The 16,937-nt window shown below is 47.3% G+C and overlaps 2 protein-coding genes across 4 annotated transcripts; both read right to left on the reverse strand.

The window, feature by feature from the left end:
- Positions 1-637: 637 nt before the first annotated feature.
- On the reverse strand, positions 638-13,172 carry UBAP1L (ubiquitin associated protein 1 like). Of its 3 annotated transcripts, none has more exons than XM_014251181.2 (6): positions 13,035-13,172; positions 8,847-9,001; positions 6,849-7,601; positions 5,729-5,938; positions 2,628-2,729; positions 638-1,762 (listed from the first exon to the last, which is right to left on the reverse strand). In XM_014251181.2, the coding sequence occupies exons 2-6, from the start codon at positions 8,976-8,978 to the stop codon at positions 1,628-1,630; spliced, it is 1,332 nt and encodes a 443-aa protein (XP_014106656.2). In that variant the 5' UTR covers positions 8,979-9,001; positions 13,035-13,172; the 3' UTR covers positions 638-1,627. The 3 variants fall into 3 exon arrangements, with proteins under 3 accessions (XP_014106656.2, XP_005521843.3, XP_087919529.1); XM_005521786.3 differs by lacking the exon at positions 13,035-13,172 and adding an exon at positions 11,357-12,716 and having other exon boundaries at positions 8,847-8,998; XM_088063403.1 differs by lacking the exon at positions 13,035-13,172 and adding an exon at positions 11,357-12,716.
- On the reverse strand, positions 13,111-16,780 carry PDCD7 (programmed cell death 7). Its single transcript, XM_005521785.2, has 5 exons — positions 16,064-16,780; positions 14,837-14,975; positions 14,272-14,508; positions 13,587-13,674; positions 13,111-13,254 (listed from the first exon to the last, which is right to left on the reverse strand). The coding sequence occupies exons 1-5, from the start codon at positions 16,745-16,747 to the stop codon at positions 13,137-13,139; spliced, it is 1,266 nt and encodes a 421-aa protein (XP_005521842.2). The 5' UTR covers positions 16,748-16,780; the 3' UTR covers positions 13,111-13,136.
- Positions 16,781-16,937: the final 157 nt, after the last annotated feature.

Below are 16,937 nucleotides of genomic sequence, written 5' to 3' on the forward strand. Positions count from 1 at the left end.
CACCCTTATCTTCCCCTTTCCATCCTCACGGTGTTTGCTTCGCCAAAGACCACAGTTTGAGGCGACGTGATCTGCCTAATCACAGTTTAACCTTTTGCAAGTCTCGTTTTTAAGGTGACATCATCTTGGCAAGGGGGAATGTAAGGAAAAGTTGTCTGTAGATGGACTTGCCTTATAAGGGCTGTATCAAAAATAAAAGCTTGTATAACCAAGGGAAAGCAGGAGGAAAAACAGGGCTGGGAGTTCCAAGAAGAGCCTGTGAGCTCCCCAGGAATATCTCCCTAGGATATACAGGGTGCCACATTTTCCATTTCAATGCCATGAAAGAAGAGCAGGAATAAAGCATCCTTGGGGATGGATGGGTCAACTCCCCCAAAACCTGGATGCCAAATTTCCTTGTTGTATCCAGGCAAGAATTAAGGCAGCCATGGAGAGCTGTACCTTCCTGTTGCTGTCTGGCACCCACCTGGAGATCCAGGGAGAAGGGACAGTGTTTTACCTTGATGGCAGCACATTGCACTGGGAGATTGTTTGGAAGGGTACAATGGAAAATGGTACTAATACAACTACGGATTTTCTCTGCTGGGTTGTGCCAGTTGGCATCCTGACAGAAAGAGACAAACATGTTGCAGAATAATGCCTCCAAGCATCTTTACTCAAAGAAATTACATCTGTATCTAATTCACAGGAAAATGACATACTTTATGTGAAAACACTGTCCACTGTTCCACTGCCAAGCCAAGACACACATCCTGTACAGTGATCTGAATCTCCTATTCTCTGTCCTTCAGTTACATACAGAAATTCCCTTGGGCATCCAGATGTTCTTGATGCTGACACTCATGCTTCACTTCATTTGGAGCCACTGTCTTCACAGTTTAGGGAAGCATCCCCTGAATTTTCCTGATTTGGGCAGAGCATGAGGGCAGTGAGCAGTTCCCCATCTCTCTGTTTTGATTTCATGAAGTTGCCTGAGGACAAAGCTTTGCCTTCACCATTTTTCATTGCACTGGATAAACCTCATGTATTTCAGAACAAGGGCAGCTTGTTTTCTTTCTTTACCCACATGGAACTGTGTATTTTTCTCACATTTCTGGTTTAAAAGGAGAAGCTAATGTGATCAAAGTGGATTTCCATTACAATATTCAACCATGACTAAGTCAGCTGAGACTCTTCCCAAGCCAGGACCAACACATGTTCTTGCAGGACCCTTCATATTATAGGAAAACAATTTCTTCTGTTGATTTATATAATCTTTTAAGAATCCCCATTTGATTGTAGCTGAAAATATGACATCCATCACCCCAGGTGTAGGGAGAACATCGGTTTGGTTTGGGTTTTGCAAAAATCTAAGCCGAAGGCGGTTTGGATCTTCTTTCATCTAATCTGAACAGCTGAGATGATCAAGGGTGGGGATGTGTGGGTGAGGAGATAAACATTCCTGCTATGCAGTCAATGCCTGAATGACAAACACTCTTATGATGCATGTCCATAAAATGAGACACCAAGGCAGAGATGTGAAGTTGTGTGTCTGGTGCTTCCAGGGGTGGGGATGGAGCAGCAGAATAACCTGAGTCCTTCTGGTTTGGTGTGGAGAGAGGAAGCTGTGACTGCTCCAGGATGCTGCTCAGTGGGTTTTCATCACAAGCTCTTCCAGTGCCCTCTCTCTCTGATTCCCACAAAGCAAAAGAACTTCTTTGACTTCATTTTGCTGGAAGCCCATATCATTAAACTGAGCCAACAGATGCAAGAATTCAGCTGCCTGGAGGAAGAAGGAGGAGAGAAGAATGATGTTATCATGGATGGATATATCATGTGGTTGCAGCAAAAGCAGTGCTGTGGGACAAGGCTGCAGCCAGAAGATCTGGCTGGGTTGTATTGCTGTGACAGCAGATCAAGGGCACACATATCCCTGGTAGCATTAAAACTTCTTAAATAAGAAATATTTAATAAAGTCAGCCTCCAGTTTCACTGTTCTTTATAATGTTTTTATCAATTCCATGCAGTGTTTGCCTGTATGAAGAGAGCAGGGAATGGCAGTGAGCACAGCTGGAATTAATTTGTCCTGCTCCCCTGCTTTGCTCAGACTGGGTCCCAGCACCACAACATCACCCAGAGATGTGTTCTTAATAAATAAATCCTTCCCTGACACTGAGACCCAGGTGCCCTCCCACTGCCACTGCTCTAAGGAGTGATTACATGGCAATCCTACAGGCACTGGCATCCCGGCAAACACTGCCAGCCAGGATTTCATGCAGTTCTCCCCAGGCTCTTCATTACCACCACGAGGAGACTGATGATGGAGACAAATGGCCAGTTCTCCATGGTTCTCCTCCCCGGGGGTAGAAGGGAGACCTAGCAGGGCAGGAGAGAACATGAGTGCTGGTGGGCTCGGGATGCGATTCCCTGTGCAGGGGCTGAGTGAGCATCGTGCCACACAAGAGGGTGAGAAGAAAGGCAGAGAAGGTGTCCTCCCCCAGGGGTTCTTATGCTGACAGTGCCCTACAGGTCTGGCCCTCCATGAGGCAGCAGGAAGGCCTGTGGATGCAGAGGGAAGAGTGCAGCCCACTGAAAAAGAGCCTGGAGGACACAGCACAAAGGGCTGGGCTGTGTCATCCCATTCTGACCTTTTTCTCTGAGTACTGGAACATTTCCATGGCTTCCTCCACCTGCCCTTCCTCATAGCCCTGCTTCAGCAGCCGATCACAAGCACCCAGGTAGCTCAGGAACTGCAGAGGAAGACAGAAAGGTTAATCCAGCCTTGCAGGCATGGGCAGCAAGGCCAGTCAGGAGCCCCCTTGCCACCTCCCAGGGACACAGCATGTGGGGTGCATGAGCCACCACCATCTTGCCAGTTCCTGCTCAGCCAGGGTGGTCTGTCTGCAGGATTCCCAGTGGGAGACAACATCTTGATCCCCCTTCACCCTCCCAGGGTGGGAATGGAAACAAGGAGCTAACCAAACGTGAACATCTGAGATGCAGAGAGATGGCCTCCAGGCTGCAGGGTGAGGCAGAGCCTGTCCTGGTGGGATGACTTCGCTCAGCTGACCCCGCATCCCTTTGATGCGCTGGGGTTCAGGCACCCGTGGATTTGCTCCAGGGTCCAAGTGCAAACCTCCCACAGGGGAGACCTGTGTGCTGTCATTACTGAAAGTAAACAGTTATTTTTGGCTTTCCTCGTTGTTCTTGGAGTGCTGACAGCACAATTCCCAGCAGCATCTTTTAAAGACTGCGAGAATCACTCACTGTCCAAAAACATATGGGACAGGCAATAATAAATGAGCTATACAATAGCAGGGGGAATAAAAACATCCCACAGGTCTCTCCAAAGCTTCTTCATCCAAGGAGAAGCTGATTAATTTCTCCCCAGATTCAACAGCACACAGACCTCCACCCTCCCCAGCACTGCCATAGACAAGGAGAAGGACTCAGTGAAAGACCATAAAACATATGAAAAAGGAAGAAAGTCTCTCAAACATTGAGCTGATCTATTTTGGCTGAACAGCTGAGTAGGGATTTTCAGAAATGTCAGCCTTAAGAAGGCCAGTAACTCAGAAAGGAGACAGTCACTGGTCATTGGCATTCCTCACCTCACGTTATTTCCCTTGTTACCAGACAACCCCAGATCATTGCTGTATTTTCTTCCCCTGTTGTGGCAGAACAGCCACTCACCCACAGCATAACACAGATAGTCCTGGCAGCCTGGTCAAGCCCAGCATGAAACATGAAATCAGTGCCTTTGTTAACTCAATGTTTTCTATCACTAAATATATATCTATATATCTATATATCTATATATCTATATATCTATATATATCTATATATCTATATATATCTCCTCAAGATTAAACCAGAACAATTTTTTTAACACTGACCAGCTGCAGCCTTTGTTATGTCTCAGCTCATATGTCCATTGAGGGCTCCATGGATCAACAATGCATTTTGATCAATGCATGATCATTGATCAAAATGCAATGGTGCCTTTTTGGCCATGACATCCTACATGATGAACCTCTGGCACGCTGGGGCAACTAATCCTGCTTGAGCCTTGCAGAGAAGTTCTTCCACCAAAATTAGGAAAGCATTGCTTTTAAAGAAGGCTACAGAAGGCCTTGCCTTTTCTATTAGGGTGAGTTCTGCCAGTTTAACTTGACACTGCAAGGAAGTTGAACAATTTTTGGCTACCATCTGGTACTTCCATCAATCCTCACAGTTGAAGTAGTCATTCCCACACATCGAAGCCGCAGGTATCACCAGCAAGCAATAAAGAGCACAGGTCTTCTTTTTAACTTCAGCTGGAACATATTTTCCAGGAAGATTTAGACTAACTTGGTAGTTTGGTACTCGTAAAAGATGCATGAAGGGTCAGGCTTTATCTTGGCTGCATTGGGCATAAATGGGAAAGATGGGAAGTGCTGGTGAAGAAGGCATGGGATAGAAGGCAAATCTTGTATTTTGGTGCAGTAATCCCTTCTCCAAGGGAATGGGAGTCCTGGTGTTTATACAGAAGGGAGCAGGCTGTACCCACCTCCGCTTTTAATAAGATGCACTGTTCCTTCATTTTGAAGCCAGCAGTTGCTGCAAGACACCCTCGCATGGCTCTGTGAAACAACATGGGCTGGCCTCTGCCCATCTCTCTGTGCCTAGATGAAACCTCTATGGATCGAAGACATAAAGCTTCCCTTGTCACCTCAGCTCGCCTGAAACTCCAGCAAGCTCTGGGGAGCTGGTCCAGCCAGGGTGAGTAAGGAGGGGGCCGGAAGCTGCAGGATGACTCAGGCACAGAGCAGCTCTGTGCACTGCTGGCCCAGGCAGCAGAGGCAGCTCCCAGGGGAATGGGAAGGAGACTGCCAGCTGGCAGCAGCTGCTCGGTGCTCTGCCTGCTCATGCCCTGCCAGGATCTGCTCCTTCTCCCTGGCTTGACAGTCCCATGGATATCCCTCTTGCTCAGCTGTGATTAAGACCCTTCTGTCTCTGCAAGAACTACTTGGATAATTTAGCCCTAAAGTCCTCTGCTGGGATGAGCAGGTCCACCCCAAAATTTGCCAAGGGAGTCAGAGCCAGCAGCCTCCCTTATGTCATGGATGCTCTGAGCTCACCTGGACCTTTCTGACATTCATCTGAAACATTGGGAATGAAGATGCAGCACAGCAGGCAGGGATGTACTCACATCCCAGGGGTAGGAAGAGGCTGCATGTTAAGTATTTTCAACAAATTTCAGGTTATTATAGAGGGTTCCTCAGGAAAAGAGCTCTGGGACTCTGCTGCAATGTTTGCATGGATTCCCTGCTTGCTCCAACACAGGGAAGTTGTGTTTTGGAGAGAGCCCAAACAAGTCTCCAAGGTATTCCTAGAGTCCCAGTCTGACAGGATGAGCCATGGCAATAATCACACAAATCCAACAGCTGGGAAAAATGATGTGCAAAAAGTTTCCATATAAGGGGGCAAAATTTGTACCTCAAAAGAACACAATGCTTCACACAACAGATTGAACAGATAACAAAGCCAGCCGTGATTATGCGCTGAAAAGCTGATGGCAATTCGTAGCCATTTTATTACAGCAAAAGTGTAATCTCATGGAAAATCCTGTCAGCTGTGGTCTGACACCAAAGGGGAAAGGCAAGGCCATCAAAAACCTACCCCAAAGAAGACAGCCATTCCTTTCTCCATGAAAATCAAGTTTTCCTTTAACAAAAGTTTCCCACAGTGCTATGCCAGTTTCACCAACCTGACTTAAGCTTTGCCTTCCTGTCTTCTGGAGGGTGAGGATGGCTTTCTGGGTGGGGTAGCCCAGGGCTATGACAGGCTCGATGAGGTCTCGCTCTTCTTGGCTTAGTGCAGAGAGCAGGTCAGCCAAGGAATCTGGCTGGGATCTGTGGCAGCTGAGAGGTTGTCCAGGCGTGGAGGCAGGGGGTAGGCAAGTGTAGGGGCTGAGGGACTGCAAAGGAAAAAACAGATGGTCTTACTGCTCCAGGTCATGGAATGAGGTGAAACAACACAGGTTGATGCAATGCTTCTGAATGCTGGTGGTTACCTTGCTCTCTCCAGAAAAGGAAAATTCCCATACAAGGAACATCAAATGGGCATCGAATGAGACTGGACTTAATTAAATCCAGGCTCAGCTATAGATACAGGTCAGAGAAGAATGCTTAGTGTGGGTGTTATACAAATACACACAGGCATTCAATCTTTCCTTAATTACTCCATGTCAAATGCAACTGTATATAAATAACCTGATCATTCATGTGTCTGATGGTTTTATTGCAGGTTTTCAGTAATTCACCTCCTAAATCTCTCAAGCAGCTGGATTAGATGCAATTTCTTAAAAGCAGGGTGCAATTCAGATTTAAGGTGACACAGTATTATTTATTCCATCCTTTCACATCACTGTCTCTATCACTAAATGATCTGTATTTTTAGTAGGACTATGAAGTTCAAAGTTTCCTAGAAAAGACAATGACTGTAAGGGGACATTTCCCTGTAAGCCCCGCTTATATCAGTTAGAAAGGGATAATGTAGGAAAAAGAGGACAAATCCCCCATATTTCACTCTTTTTTTAGTGCTTCAACTGAAAATCAGATTACACCCTGCTTAGGGAAAACGCCGATGTTTTGGACAGAGCAAGTAAATGTGCACCCAGAAAGCTTCTTTCAACCTCAGTGAAAAAATCAAACCCTTTGTTCACTTCTTGTGACAACTTCAGCAGTTCCTCATGGTTCCAGTGTTTCCAAAGCCCCATTTTGGTTCCTTTTTGCTGGTTAGCCCCCACCAGATGAGACCAATTTGATGCCCTCCACCTCCCTCCTCTCTCAGCAATGAACAAAAGGCCACCAAAGGACGCTCCTCACCGGTACCGTGGGCTTGTGCTGCTTGATGGGAGGGATTGGCGTGACTGTGGCCGGAGGAGTTGGCCCAACTGTCCCCTGCTGGGACACGTCCAGATCTGGCCCGTATTTGACGCTGCGGTTGGTGCCGGGGCACTGGGGGAGCAGTCGCCGCACCGGGATCACTCTGCTCCCTGTGGCAGCTCTGTTCAAAGGATGCACCAAAGCAGCCAGCTTCCTCCTGGCAGCTTCCAGCTCATTCTTCATGTTGTTAAATATCACCATGGATCTTCTCTGCTTGCTGGGGTCTGGGCTGGCTGGGCTATGGACATTGTTCTCTGGCGAGGGCTCCAGCAAGCCGGGTGATGTCTTTGGTCGGGTCTGGTAAAAGCCATGGCGTGAAGACACACTTCTCGCAGAGCTTCTCCTCCTGGAGAGGAGCGTTTCATCCTTGTCATTCTCTTCCCAAGATGTTGAGGAGTACTCATCATCCGAGTACTCACCCTCCTCTGAGTGCCAGGTGTCGCTCTCGGTGTCGGACAGGACCGCCCTGCCCTTGGTGTGCCCGTAGGAGCTGTCAGCAGCGCTCAGGCTGATGGAGCGCCGCACAGCCCCGTCCCGACCCCGCCCTCCGTAGCTGTCGGCAGGGTCCACCAGCAGCAGCCAGCACGGGGGAGCCGTGGGGACAACTTCGGAGGTGACTCGATGGCGGGAGGTTTGCTGCTGAGAAGCCACCTCCACCCAGTACAGCACTTTCCTTTCCAGCGAGAAGTCGTGCTGCAGAAGAGTGAGAGACAGCTGGTGAGGACATGTGAAACCAGACCACGTGGCATGGAGCAAATGCACTCCACGAGGCATTTTAAGGGCTGCAGTCTTCCCATATCAGCTCTTATTTGCCTGAGCATTAGGGCTGGCTGTAGGATTTGGCAGTGCCAGCCTCATCTCTATAGGGAATCCCCAAATTTATACTTAAAAACAGTCTATCTATGAAATCATTACTATTGTGAGTTGCACCTACAATTCTCTGGAAAAGTGTTTTATGCTTGAAGGTGTTTGTGTCATTTTGACTGTGGAAGGCAGGAGTGTGCAGGCATCCCAATTTTATGTAGCTGCAGAGAGGCACCACATCCAGCCACAAGCTGCCCCCAGGATGGTGGCAGAGTTTGTTTGTGGCCCTCATTAGCAGTGCTTGGCAGAGCCGCTCCATGGGCTCAGAAGCCACCAAGAGGGGAGATGCCACCTCGGGCAGAAGCAGAACCAGCCATGGGATTCTCTAGTGGCGCCAGGGTCTCGGCTGGTCCCCAAACAGAGTTGTCATTTCCACATAGTTCAGCTTAAAATATAAGTGTGTTTGTGACTCAAATCTGAGGGTTTTCCTGGAACAAACAAGCCTTGCCCGTCCCAGAGCTCTCCAAACAAGGTCTCCTCCTGACAGGCAGGCAAGTACATTCACAGCCCAGGAATGCTGTTTTTACTGTTCCTGCCACTTGGGTCAGCTGTGGACCCAAATCAGCCTCCCTGAGGAAAACACCCTCATGTCCCTCCATAAGGATCAGCCTGGACCAGCAGCTCAATGGCTTCATTTCAGAAGGGAGCATCAAATCATCCCCAAATAGGGAGAAACATGGGGTATTTATATAAACACTATCTATATGCTTCCAGCACAGGTAGTATTGCCTACTTATAGCTGGTAGATTTATCGGTAAATCTTTAATAAATATTATTAACAAATGAGTCAGTGGTAACTCCAAAGTAGCAAAGAACCCCAGAGCAGAGCCTGAACTTTGTCCTCCTATCCCAGAAAAACCTAACCCTCCTGCTTGGAAAGTATTTTTAGAAAGCAACCCCAAACCAACCCAATCATCACTGCCACACACAACAAATCGTTCTCACCTCCTCCCAATACTGCTTCAAACCAGCCAGTGAAGGGATCAGTTAGGAGGTTTCCCTTCCCTTCTTTCATGAGAACGCTGCTGACATCCCTTTGAGCATCCCCCAGCAGTGACCCAGGTGTGGACTCACCATGGTGCTCATGAGGATGTCAGTGCAGTCAGGGAGCTCAATGTCTGGGGCAGTGACTAAAGTGATTTCTTCCTCTGAACCCCCATTGAGGCTCATGGCCGTCCGGAAGGGAATTTCATCCAGGTAGTTCATTGCTGCTGCCTGATTTCTTGCTGCTGGAGGAAGGAAAACAGAAACTGTAAGAGGGAGGACTAGCACCTCTTAAGTTGGCTATTTCAAGTGCCAGCTGGGTAAAAACAGATTGGCAAAATCTTAGTTACCGACACCAGGAAGCTTTGTCTGAACTAACCTTTGCTATTCTCAGCTTGACCCAGCCAGACTTGACCATGCTTATGGCTTTCTTTGGCAGAGACCCTGAGCATTTTTCTCCTCCATGCTTGCCTTGCTGCTTCCCATCCCTCCTGTCTCTCCTTCTCCCTCTAGTGCCATTGCATGATGCCTTCCCCAAGCTGGGACTGAGCACTTTTTCCAGTTACAGAGGGAGAAAGCACAGCCAAGGAGGACACCTTGCAGGTCTCCCCTGCCTGTACAACCTGTGGTGACAGAGCTCATGCACATGGCCTCGTGCTGCTAAGCCATCACATGGAGCATCCCAAGGGAGCTGAGGTGAGGGCATCCCTTTGGGCACTGCAGCAGCTTACTGGGAGCCAGACAAGGAGGCATTAGGCAAGCTTGGGAATTTGGAGGATGTCAAACAAGCCACGTTTAAGATTAGCTTTTAGGAACCATGCATTCATTTTAACTGTGGTGATGGTTATAGATCAGGAATTGCAGGGGAGAGAAAAATTGCTGGTGAATTGCGAATGCTGTCAGGGAAAATATTACTGCAAGTGTAGCCATCAGATCTCTATGAATGTCTCAATTTACTAAAAAGCCATTACTTGCTGCATGAAGCCTTGAGTTTTCAGCTTCACAGTGATGACAGTGTGTAAAATCACTTCTTTAATAGATTATAAACTGTTAGGAGCTGGTAGCCAGTCTTCCACCCAGTTCTGGTGCTGGCAGCATGTGCCTGCTCATCCCAAAGTCCTCAGCACTCATCTTCAGATCACACAGTAAATATGTATGTGACATCCCTAAGTGCTTTTCCCAGTTATTTTTTTCCTTTAAAAACAAACAGCTTCTATGACAACAAGAATAAACACTCCACTAAGAGGAAATATGCTGAAGAATATACACAAGGATGACAGAACTGCCTGTTTAAAGCAAAAATAAGAGTCTGTAATGGGAGATTGGGTTCAGGATAGTTTTGTGTGTTGACAAAGGACTCACAAAGAGCATCCAGGCCACAGAGATTGCCACAATCAACGAGCATAATCACTCACTGCAACTCTGCTCTGTTGTACCAGAATGACAACAGGGCTGTCACTTTGCCTGTTTATGTCAGGAGCCTTTAATACCTCTGCACAAGCAGAGCCTCTAACGAGCTTTGTGCTCCTGCACATGTCTTGCCACTAACATGCAGCACAGGCAACGTGTTGGGATCCCACATGGAGCCAGCCCATCTGCTCAGCTTAAGAGGGCTCAGCCTAAGGGACAATCCACGTCAGCAATGACAAAGGTGACGCCTGAAAACATCTGTAAGCAAAGCCACCTTCCCTCAACTTTCTGTTACTCCTTGAGCAGCTCCTGCATGCAAGGTGGACTGACCTCCCCTGCAGCTTGGGCTGTAAATTGGCTCTTCCCAAACTCCCAGGGTGCTGAGGAAAGCAGTGTCTCAGCATCTGTCACCCAGAATGGCTCCACTCAGGTTCAAATTATACTTTAAGGGATGCTGATGGGTAGTGAGTGTGTCTGAAGCCACAATGAAGAAAATATGAGATGATGGTACTGTACCTCGTTGTATTTCACTGCATAAATACTGTGCTTTAAGAGAGGCTCACACAAGTGTTAATTCCCAAAACTACAGTTTAGAAAACAAGAAGTACTTTGGGGCAGGAGCAATCACAATAAAAATGCTACTAGAAAAGGATAAAAGAGGGTCAGTCATAAATACCCACTCCCACCAGAAGGGAGTTACTACAAGGGCTCTGACCTCATGTTCTCCACACCAGCTCTGCCCACTTTCATATCGCAGACACCAGCCAGTGCATGAACCAGTTCACATCAGGAGAGGATGTGCCTAAACAGCAGGAGAAACAACTGCACCAGGACCAGGGGAGGAATAGGATACAAACTAATCTTGGAAGCTCACAGCCAACCTCTCTCTTCTTCTGGGCTACACTGTTTTTACAACTTAAAAACAGTGGGAAATATTATACTCAGAAAAATGGGAATCGAGTCTGAAGACACGCTTTTTCAGTTAATACCCTGTGTCCATGTATTTTATGAGTTGAGATTTTACACATTCCTCCCCATCTGTGGCTTCAACAACTTCCTCACTAAAGCTATTAAACATTTTAATGCAGATGTTGTTAGACAAGAACAAATACACAGAACATACCTAAAGGTAGATTCTCCCCTGGCATTTTCAAGCCCTATGTTTATTAGCAATGTGAAGCTGTCCTTACCGTCAGATGAACTCATGGAGATCTCTCCTCGCAGGGCAGGGAGAACAGGGCTGCTGCTTTGCAGTCTCCTTATCTACTGCTCAGCTCTTTAAATTCTTGCAGTGTCAGACAAGCAGCTGACTTGGACAGCTTTAAGATAATCGTAGCTTAAGCGGTTGGCCTGTTCCATCAGACATGCTGATGGGATAAGGAGCCTAATTGTTTAAGCAGAGCATCCTCTGGTCACTAAGCTGCCTGAACTGAAAGTGTTTGGTTTGTATTGGTTTTATGCAGTTGTTTTTATTTTTAAATTAGGCCTTGTGTGTTTTCATCACAGAAGACTCCCCAGGATCTGGCTCAGCCTTGGGTCTGGAGTAATGAGATGCTGGAAGTGACATTAGGAAGGGAGAATGTAGGGAAGAGCAAATCAGAACACCACCTGCAGAGGACTTCATGGCAATCTGTATTTTGGGGTGCTACAGGTGAGCAAGAATTGCAAAATTGTGCACTCATGTTCTATCAGGAATTACCAGTTTGTGTCTCTTACTGACAGAAACCAGCACAAAGGTTCAGCCAGGACACTATTAACATTACACCTAAGACCCAGGTACTGAATTTAGGCAATGCCACGCGTGAATTACGCACTGTTGTGACGCCAAGAGACAAAGCACTGGAAAGATTAACTTGATTCCCACACATTGGGGCTACGCAAGAATAAGGACTGCAGCTCTGGAAAGGTGCCACAGCAATCTGTGCAGAACAGCAAAGCTCCAAATCCATATGGCCTGTCAGAGTTACAAACAAACTGTCCAGAACATAGAAAGCTTTGACATCAGATGTCACCTCTGTCACCTTGCAGGAGGGAGAAGTTCCTTCACACAAACCTTTTCCCAGCAATTCTCTCCTCGTTAGAGTTATATTTGATGCAAAGTACCCAAACAAATCTCTCCCCTCGTGTGAAAATGCTTTAAACAAAAATCCATTTATCTCTATTTTTTCTGTAAAAAAAAACAAACTTACAAAATAAAGCTGTGGTTTTTAATCAAATATTATAAATGTGATATGTCCCTATATAAAAATATCTATATAGTCTAAACACTTACAGTAAGTTAGACTTCAGAGTTTATTAGTTTTTTTTTCCAGCAGGCTTATTCATCAAATTTGTTTTTATTCACATGGCTGTCGGACCTATTTCACCACAACTGGGAATTTTTTCCATGTTTTGGTATCAGTTTTAGTCCACAAAAGTAAAATGTCAACAGCTGCTTTAATCAACCTTGAAAAACCCTGTCCTGTTTGTACTTCAGAATTCGTTTAAACTTGTAATTGGTTTGTCTCTACACTCAAAAATACAGAAACTATTTTGACAGTGATGCTTGACATGCTTCATTTAAAAAGAAAAACATGTTTACTAATGATCTCTTTTTTTAAAAAATTTCTTAACTTCTGACGTTTTCATCATCCTTTATAAAGATAAAAGCCACTAAAAATAGGATGCTAATACTGGCACAAATACCACCATCAGCAATGTTCCTTTATTAAGATTAAGATTTAATAAGAACTTGCAGCCGGATTGTAATTCCACAGCATGAGAGGCCTGGAAGCTCTGGTCTTGCTCAGCTATCTCCCTGCACAGTCAATCAGCAAAAACAATTCTTAAACTTTTTTTCAAGACGTTGCAGTAAAGACATTCCAGTACCTGGCTGCCGAAAGAGAGGACGAGACTTCCTCTTTGGACCCTCATATTTACATATAATTATAATGAAGCAATCCTCCAACGTTGAAATAATTTATTACTAAATTATCTGACAGCAGTGGCCCAAGTGTCATTGGTGGGGAGACTTGGGAGAACCCATCCTGGAGGGATGCAGCTTCCTTCAGGGTGGTCAGCTGGCACCAAGTACTGATCCCATTCATGCCTTTAACAGAGAGAGCATTGTTTGAGAGGAGACCTGGGATTAGTTTGGTGGTAAGATTTACTGTATACCCACACAGAAGTTACAGATCAATACAAAACCCACAATACTTGTACTCTTAAACTTGTTTTTCAAAAGACAAATGTGAAAATTCAATGTTCTGGTGTTAAATGGGCATCTGTTGGATATGACTCAAGCAAGAAACTTGAAAAAACCAGAACAATCCATTGCATAACCATATTTGGAAGCTGACAAACCAAAAGGGGCACTGAATTTACATTTTCAAAAGACAGTACCCACAATCTCTGATGATAAAATACTTTCTTTGGGTTTACCTGATCTGGATTAGAGCTGCTACAGAATGTTCAGCTTGTAAGTAGTAGTCTCTGAAAGGCTGCAGCAAATGGACAAGTGGGAATTCAGCTGTGAAAACACAGATGCAGAAATTGTTCAATAATCAGAAAAATCTTCCATTCCAGTGAGTCTCAGAAGCCCCAAATTTGCAAAATCATTTGCTACTGCCCAGCTGTAACCTGACATCAGGTCCCTATGTAATATATGAAAGATTTACATGTTACACATCTCCTGGTCCATACCACAGATGTCAGAGGAAAGCCAGGACTAGCAAAACTTCCTGACTCCACCATCTAAAAAAGGGGAAAATATGGACACTGAATCTGAGTCACACTTACCAAAGCACCAGACTAAAGCACGTACTGGGTTCTGGAAGTTTTCAATCTATTCTGTTTATTCTCACTTCAGTTTAATCTACAACCTCTTCTTGCAAAACATTATGAAACCAGCTTGAGATGTGCTGCAGTCCATGTTGAAGAGCTCAACAGCTCCTCTTACACCACAGGTGTTAACAGCACTATGTTTATCCCCCATTCTCAGACAATAAATTACTCCAGTGAATGATTCCTTTCTCAACTAGATCTGTGCCTGCATTTCAAATCCAGTGTCTGTGAAATTGGGATGTGATGTGGAAAAACACTGTTAAGAACAGGATGCAGAATTTACCTGGATCTCCAAACAGCTTGGAATCAATTTCCAGTTTCTGCTGTAGTAGTTTTTCCCTTTCTTTCTTCTGTTTCTTTTCCATTTCCCTCTTCCTTTCCTCCTCCTGTTCTCCCTCCAGCATAACCCTTAATGCTCTTTCCTCAGCTTCATACAGTTCTGTGCGAGTTTTGAGCAACGTTTTGAGACTCTCCACCTGATTTTCAAATGCTTCATCTGCTGAAGGAGGTGGACAAACACCTGAACAAAAAGAGAAATGATTTTAAAATTCCAGATTCAGAAGGGGGTTTCATACCAGACTTGAGAGCATAGCTGGCAAATTCTCAGAAGAACATAAGCTTAACCTTGTTAATAGACAGAATTCTTACTAGAATAATCTTTCTTCTAGAAGGAGCTTGGAAACATAGGAACACAACCACTGAATTCAGCATTTTGTACCTATCCTTGTAATGAAGATCACAATGACATAAAAACACAGCTTTATGAAGCTAGCAAGTCAGCAAAGGGACCCCTCATCTTATTTCCCATGTGTGAAATTTAAAAAGTTTGTATCTATCTTGTAATGAACCTTTCCTGGCAGCAGCTTCTTTCCTCAGTTTCCGAAGCTTTTCCAACCCGCGCAGGACGTCCATCATCCTCTTTGTATCCGCTTGTTTCTTCCGGACTTCAGACAGGACACTGTCAGCAGCAGCCTTCAGCTCTCGTTCCTATGAAAGGAAGGCAAAAAAACAGATGAGATGTGTGAAATATCCCTCAAAGACAAGAATCAAGTGGTATTTTCAGAGGTTAGCAAAGCACTGGAGAGCAGAGTGACTTCACAGCAACAGCAACAAGTCAAGCCAACTATCCAGCCTTGCCTTTTTATGAAAAAAAGGCTAAAACACCACAGACTTCAGAAAACAAAAAAGAATGCTGTAGGACTCATAAATCTGGGCCAAATCACAGAATCATGGAATTGTTAAGGTTAGAAAAGATCATCATGTCCATCTGTTAACCCAGCACCACCACCATGTTCACCACTCAACCATGTCCTCAAGTGCCACATCCACACATTTTTGAACACTTCCTAGATGATTTATAAATTATGAAAGCATGAGAGCCTTTAACCACAGAAATTTAGGGTAAATATTTTACAATAAACAGAAACCATCCTGATTCCACTGTTCTGCAATTAAGAACCATGCCACAGTCTGACCACAGACCCTTCCTCAGCAGCTGCTCTGGACTATCCCAGCAGCAGACCAGCAGAAAGGGAACTCTTTAGCCAAAAACCATCAGAAAGGTGCTTACAGCACTTCCCAACAAGTCTAACTTGAGATGGTATTTTTTGCTTTGGAGATGTATTGCCTCCCTATGAGACCAAAAAGCTTGTAAACCACGAGCTTTAGAAGGATGAAAGCAGGAGGCAAGGCTGATGGATACTGAAACAGCTCTGACCACCACAGGGCAGCTGTGTGGACAGGCTGACACTTGGGACCAGAGAGGAAAATCTCCAGGAGTTCAGGAACAACTTCAACCCCAATTTCATGTCAAGGCCTAGAATACGAGGATGGCAAAACCGAGATGCCCACCAAGACTTCTAAGCAAGAAGCAGGGCTGCAGGCCTTGGAAACAACACGTCTCAGTATGTTGAAGTCTTGCAGCACCTCAGTGGCACCCACTGAAGCACAGGGGTCAAAGCCAAGTGCGGAGCAGGCACAGCCCGCCGTGACCCCGTTACCGGCAGGTCACCCCTGCTCCGCCGCGCTGTCCGGGAGCCCCGGGGAGAGGCAGGACTAGGCACTCGGGACCGTACCCGGTTCTTTTCCTCCACCTCCTGGATGCACTTAGCCCGCCACTGGTCGATCTTGGCCTCTCGCTCGGCGGCCCGGGCCGCCTCCTCCTCCTTGGCCGCCCTGGCTTCGTGCTTCCTCCTCTGCAGGCGCAGCCTCCTCTTCCTCGCCCTCTCGGCCTTCCTGCGCAGCGCCTCGCCGTACCCGGGCTCCCGCAGGGGCCGCACGACCTCCCGCAGCTCCCTCAGCGCCATCTCCGCCTCCTCCCGCGCCCGGGCCCAGCCCGGCTCGTCGCCCTTGTCCTCGCAGCGCCGCAGGGCCCGGCAGAGCTCTGTCACCCGGGCCACCCGCCCCAGCGCCGCCAGCGCCACGGCCCGGGCGCTGCTGGGGCTGGCGGCGGCGGGCGGCGGTGGCGGCGGGGGAGCAGCGCGGCGGCGGCCCAGGAACTGCGACAGCCACATCTCATCCTGCTGCCGCTGCCCCGCCTCCTCCCCGGCCGCTGCCCGCGGCGGGGCCGCCGCTAAGTAGGGGACGCCCGGCGGGAAGCGCGGTCCCCCCTCACCCGTCGGCGGCGGCAAGAAGAAAGGCGGGGGTGGCACCGGCCCGACCGCGAAGGGCGCTGGGCGGACGGCGGGGCCGGGGAAGGGCGACGGGAAGGCGCGGAAGGGCGGCGGGAGGCGGGAGGGGAACGGCGGCGGCTGCGCCATGACCCCCCCACACCCCTCAGCGCGCCCCCATGACCCCGCCCCAGCTCCCGCCCCAGCACCGCGCCACAGCGCCGCCTGGCGGCCGGGAGGACCCGCCCCGCCCCGCCCCGCCCACCTCCCGCTCCAGTTGAAAAATTAAGTTCCAAAAACTGCTCCTAAAACTTAAAATATGTGGGGATGGCGTTAGGGA

Source organism: Pseudopodoces humilis, chromosome 16 (genome assembly GCF_049639895.1).
Source record: "Pseudopodoces humilis isolate 2021_Gansu_Grassland_sample_001 chromosome 16, ASM4963989v1, whole genome shotgun sequence".
Taxonomy (NCBI): Eukaryota; Metazoa; Chordata; class Aves; order Passeriformes; family Paridae; genus Pseudopodoces; species Pseudopodoces humilis.

Coding starts and splice junctions, on each gene's coding strand:
- UBAP1L (XM_088063403.1), bottom strand. Junction 5,939..6,848: donor AGCACAAGCCCACGGTACCG/GTGAGGAGCGTC, acceptor TTTCCTTTGCAG/TCCCTCAGCCCCTACACTTG. Junction 2,730..5,728: donor GAAGGCAAAGCTTAAGTCAG/GTTGGTGAAACT, acceptor CTTCCTCTGCAG/TTCCTGAGCTACCTGGGTGC.
- PDCD7 (XM_005521785.2), bottom strand. CDS start 16,747: ATGGCGCAGCCGCCGCCGTTCCCCTCCCGCCTCCCGCCGCCCTTCCGC. Junction 14,976..16,063: donor AGGTGGAGGAAAAGAACCGG/GTACGGTCCCGA, acceptor TTCCTTTCATAG/GAACGAGAGCTGAAGGCTGC. Junction 13,255..13,586: donor GCAGCTCTAATCCAGATCAG/GTAAACCCAAAG, acceptor TCTCTGTTAAAG/GCATGAATGGGATCAGTACT.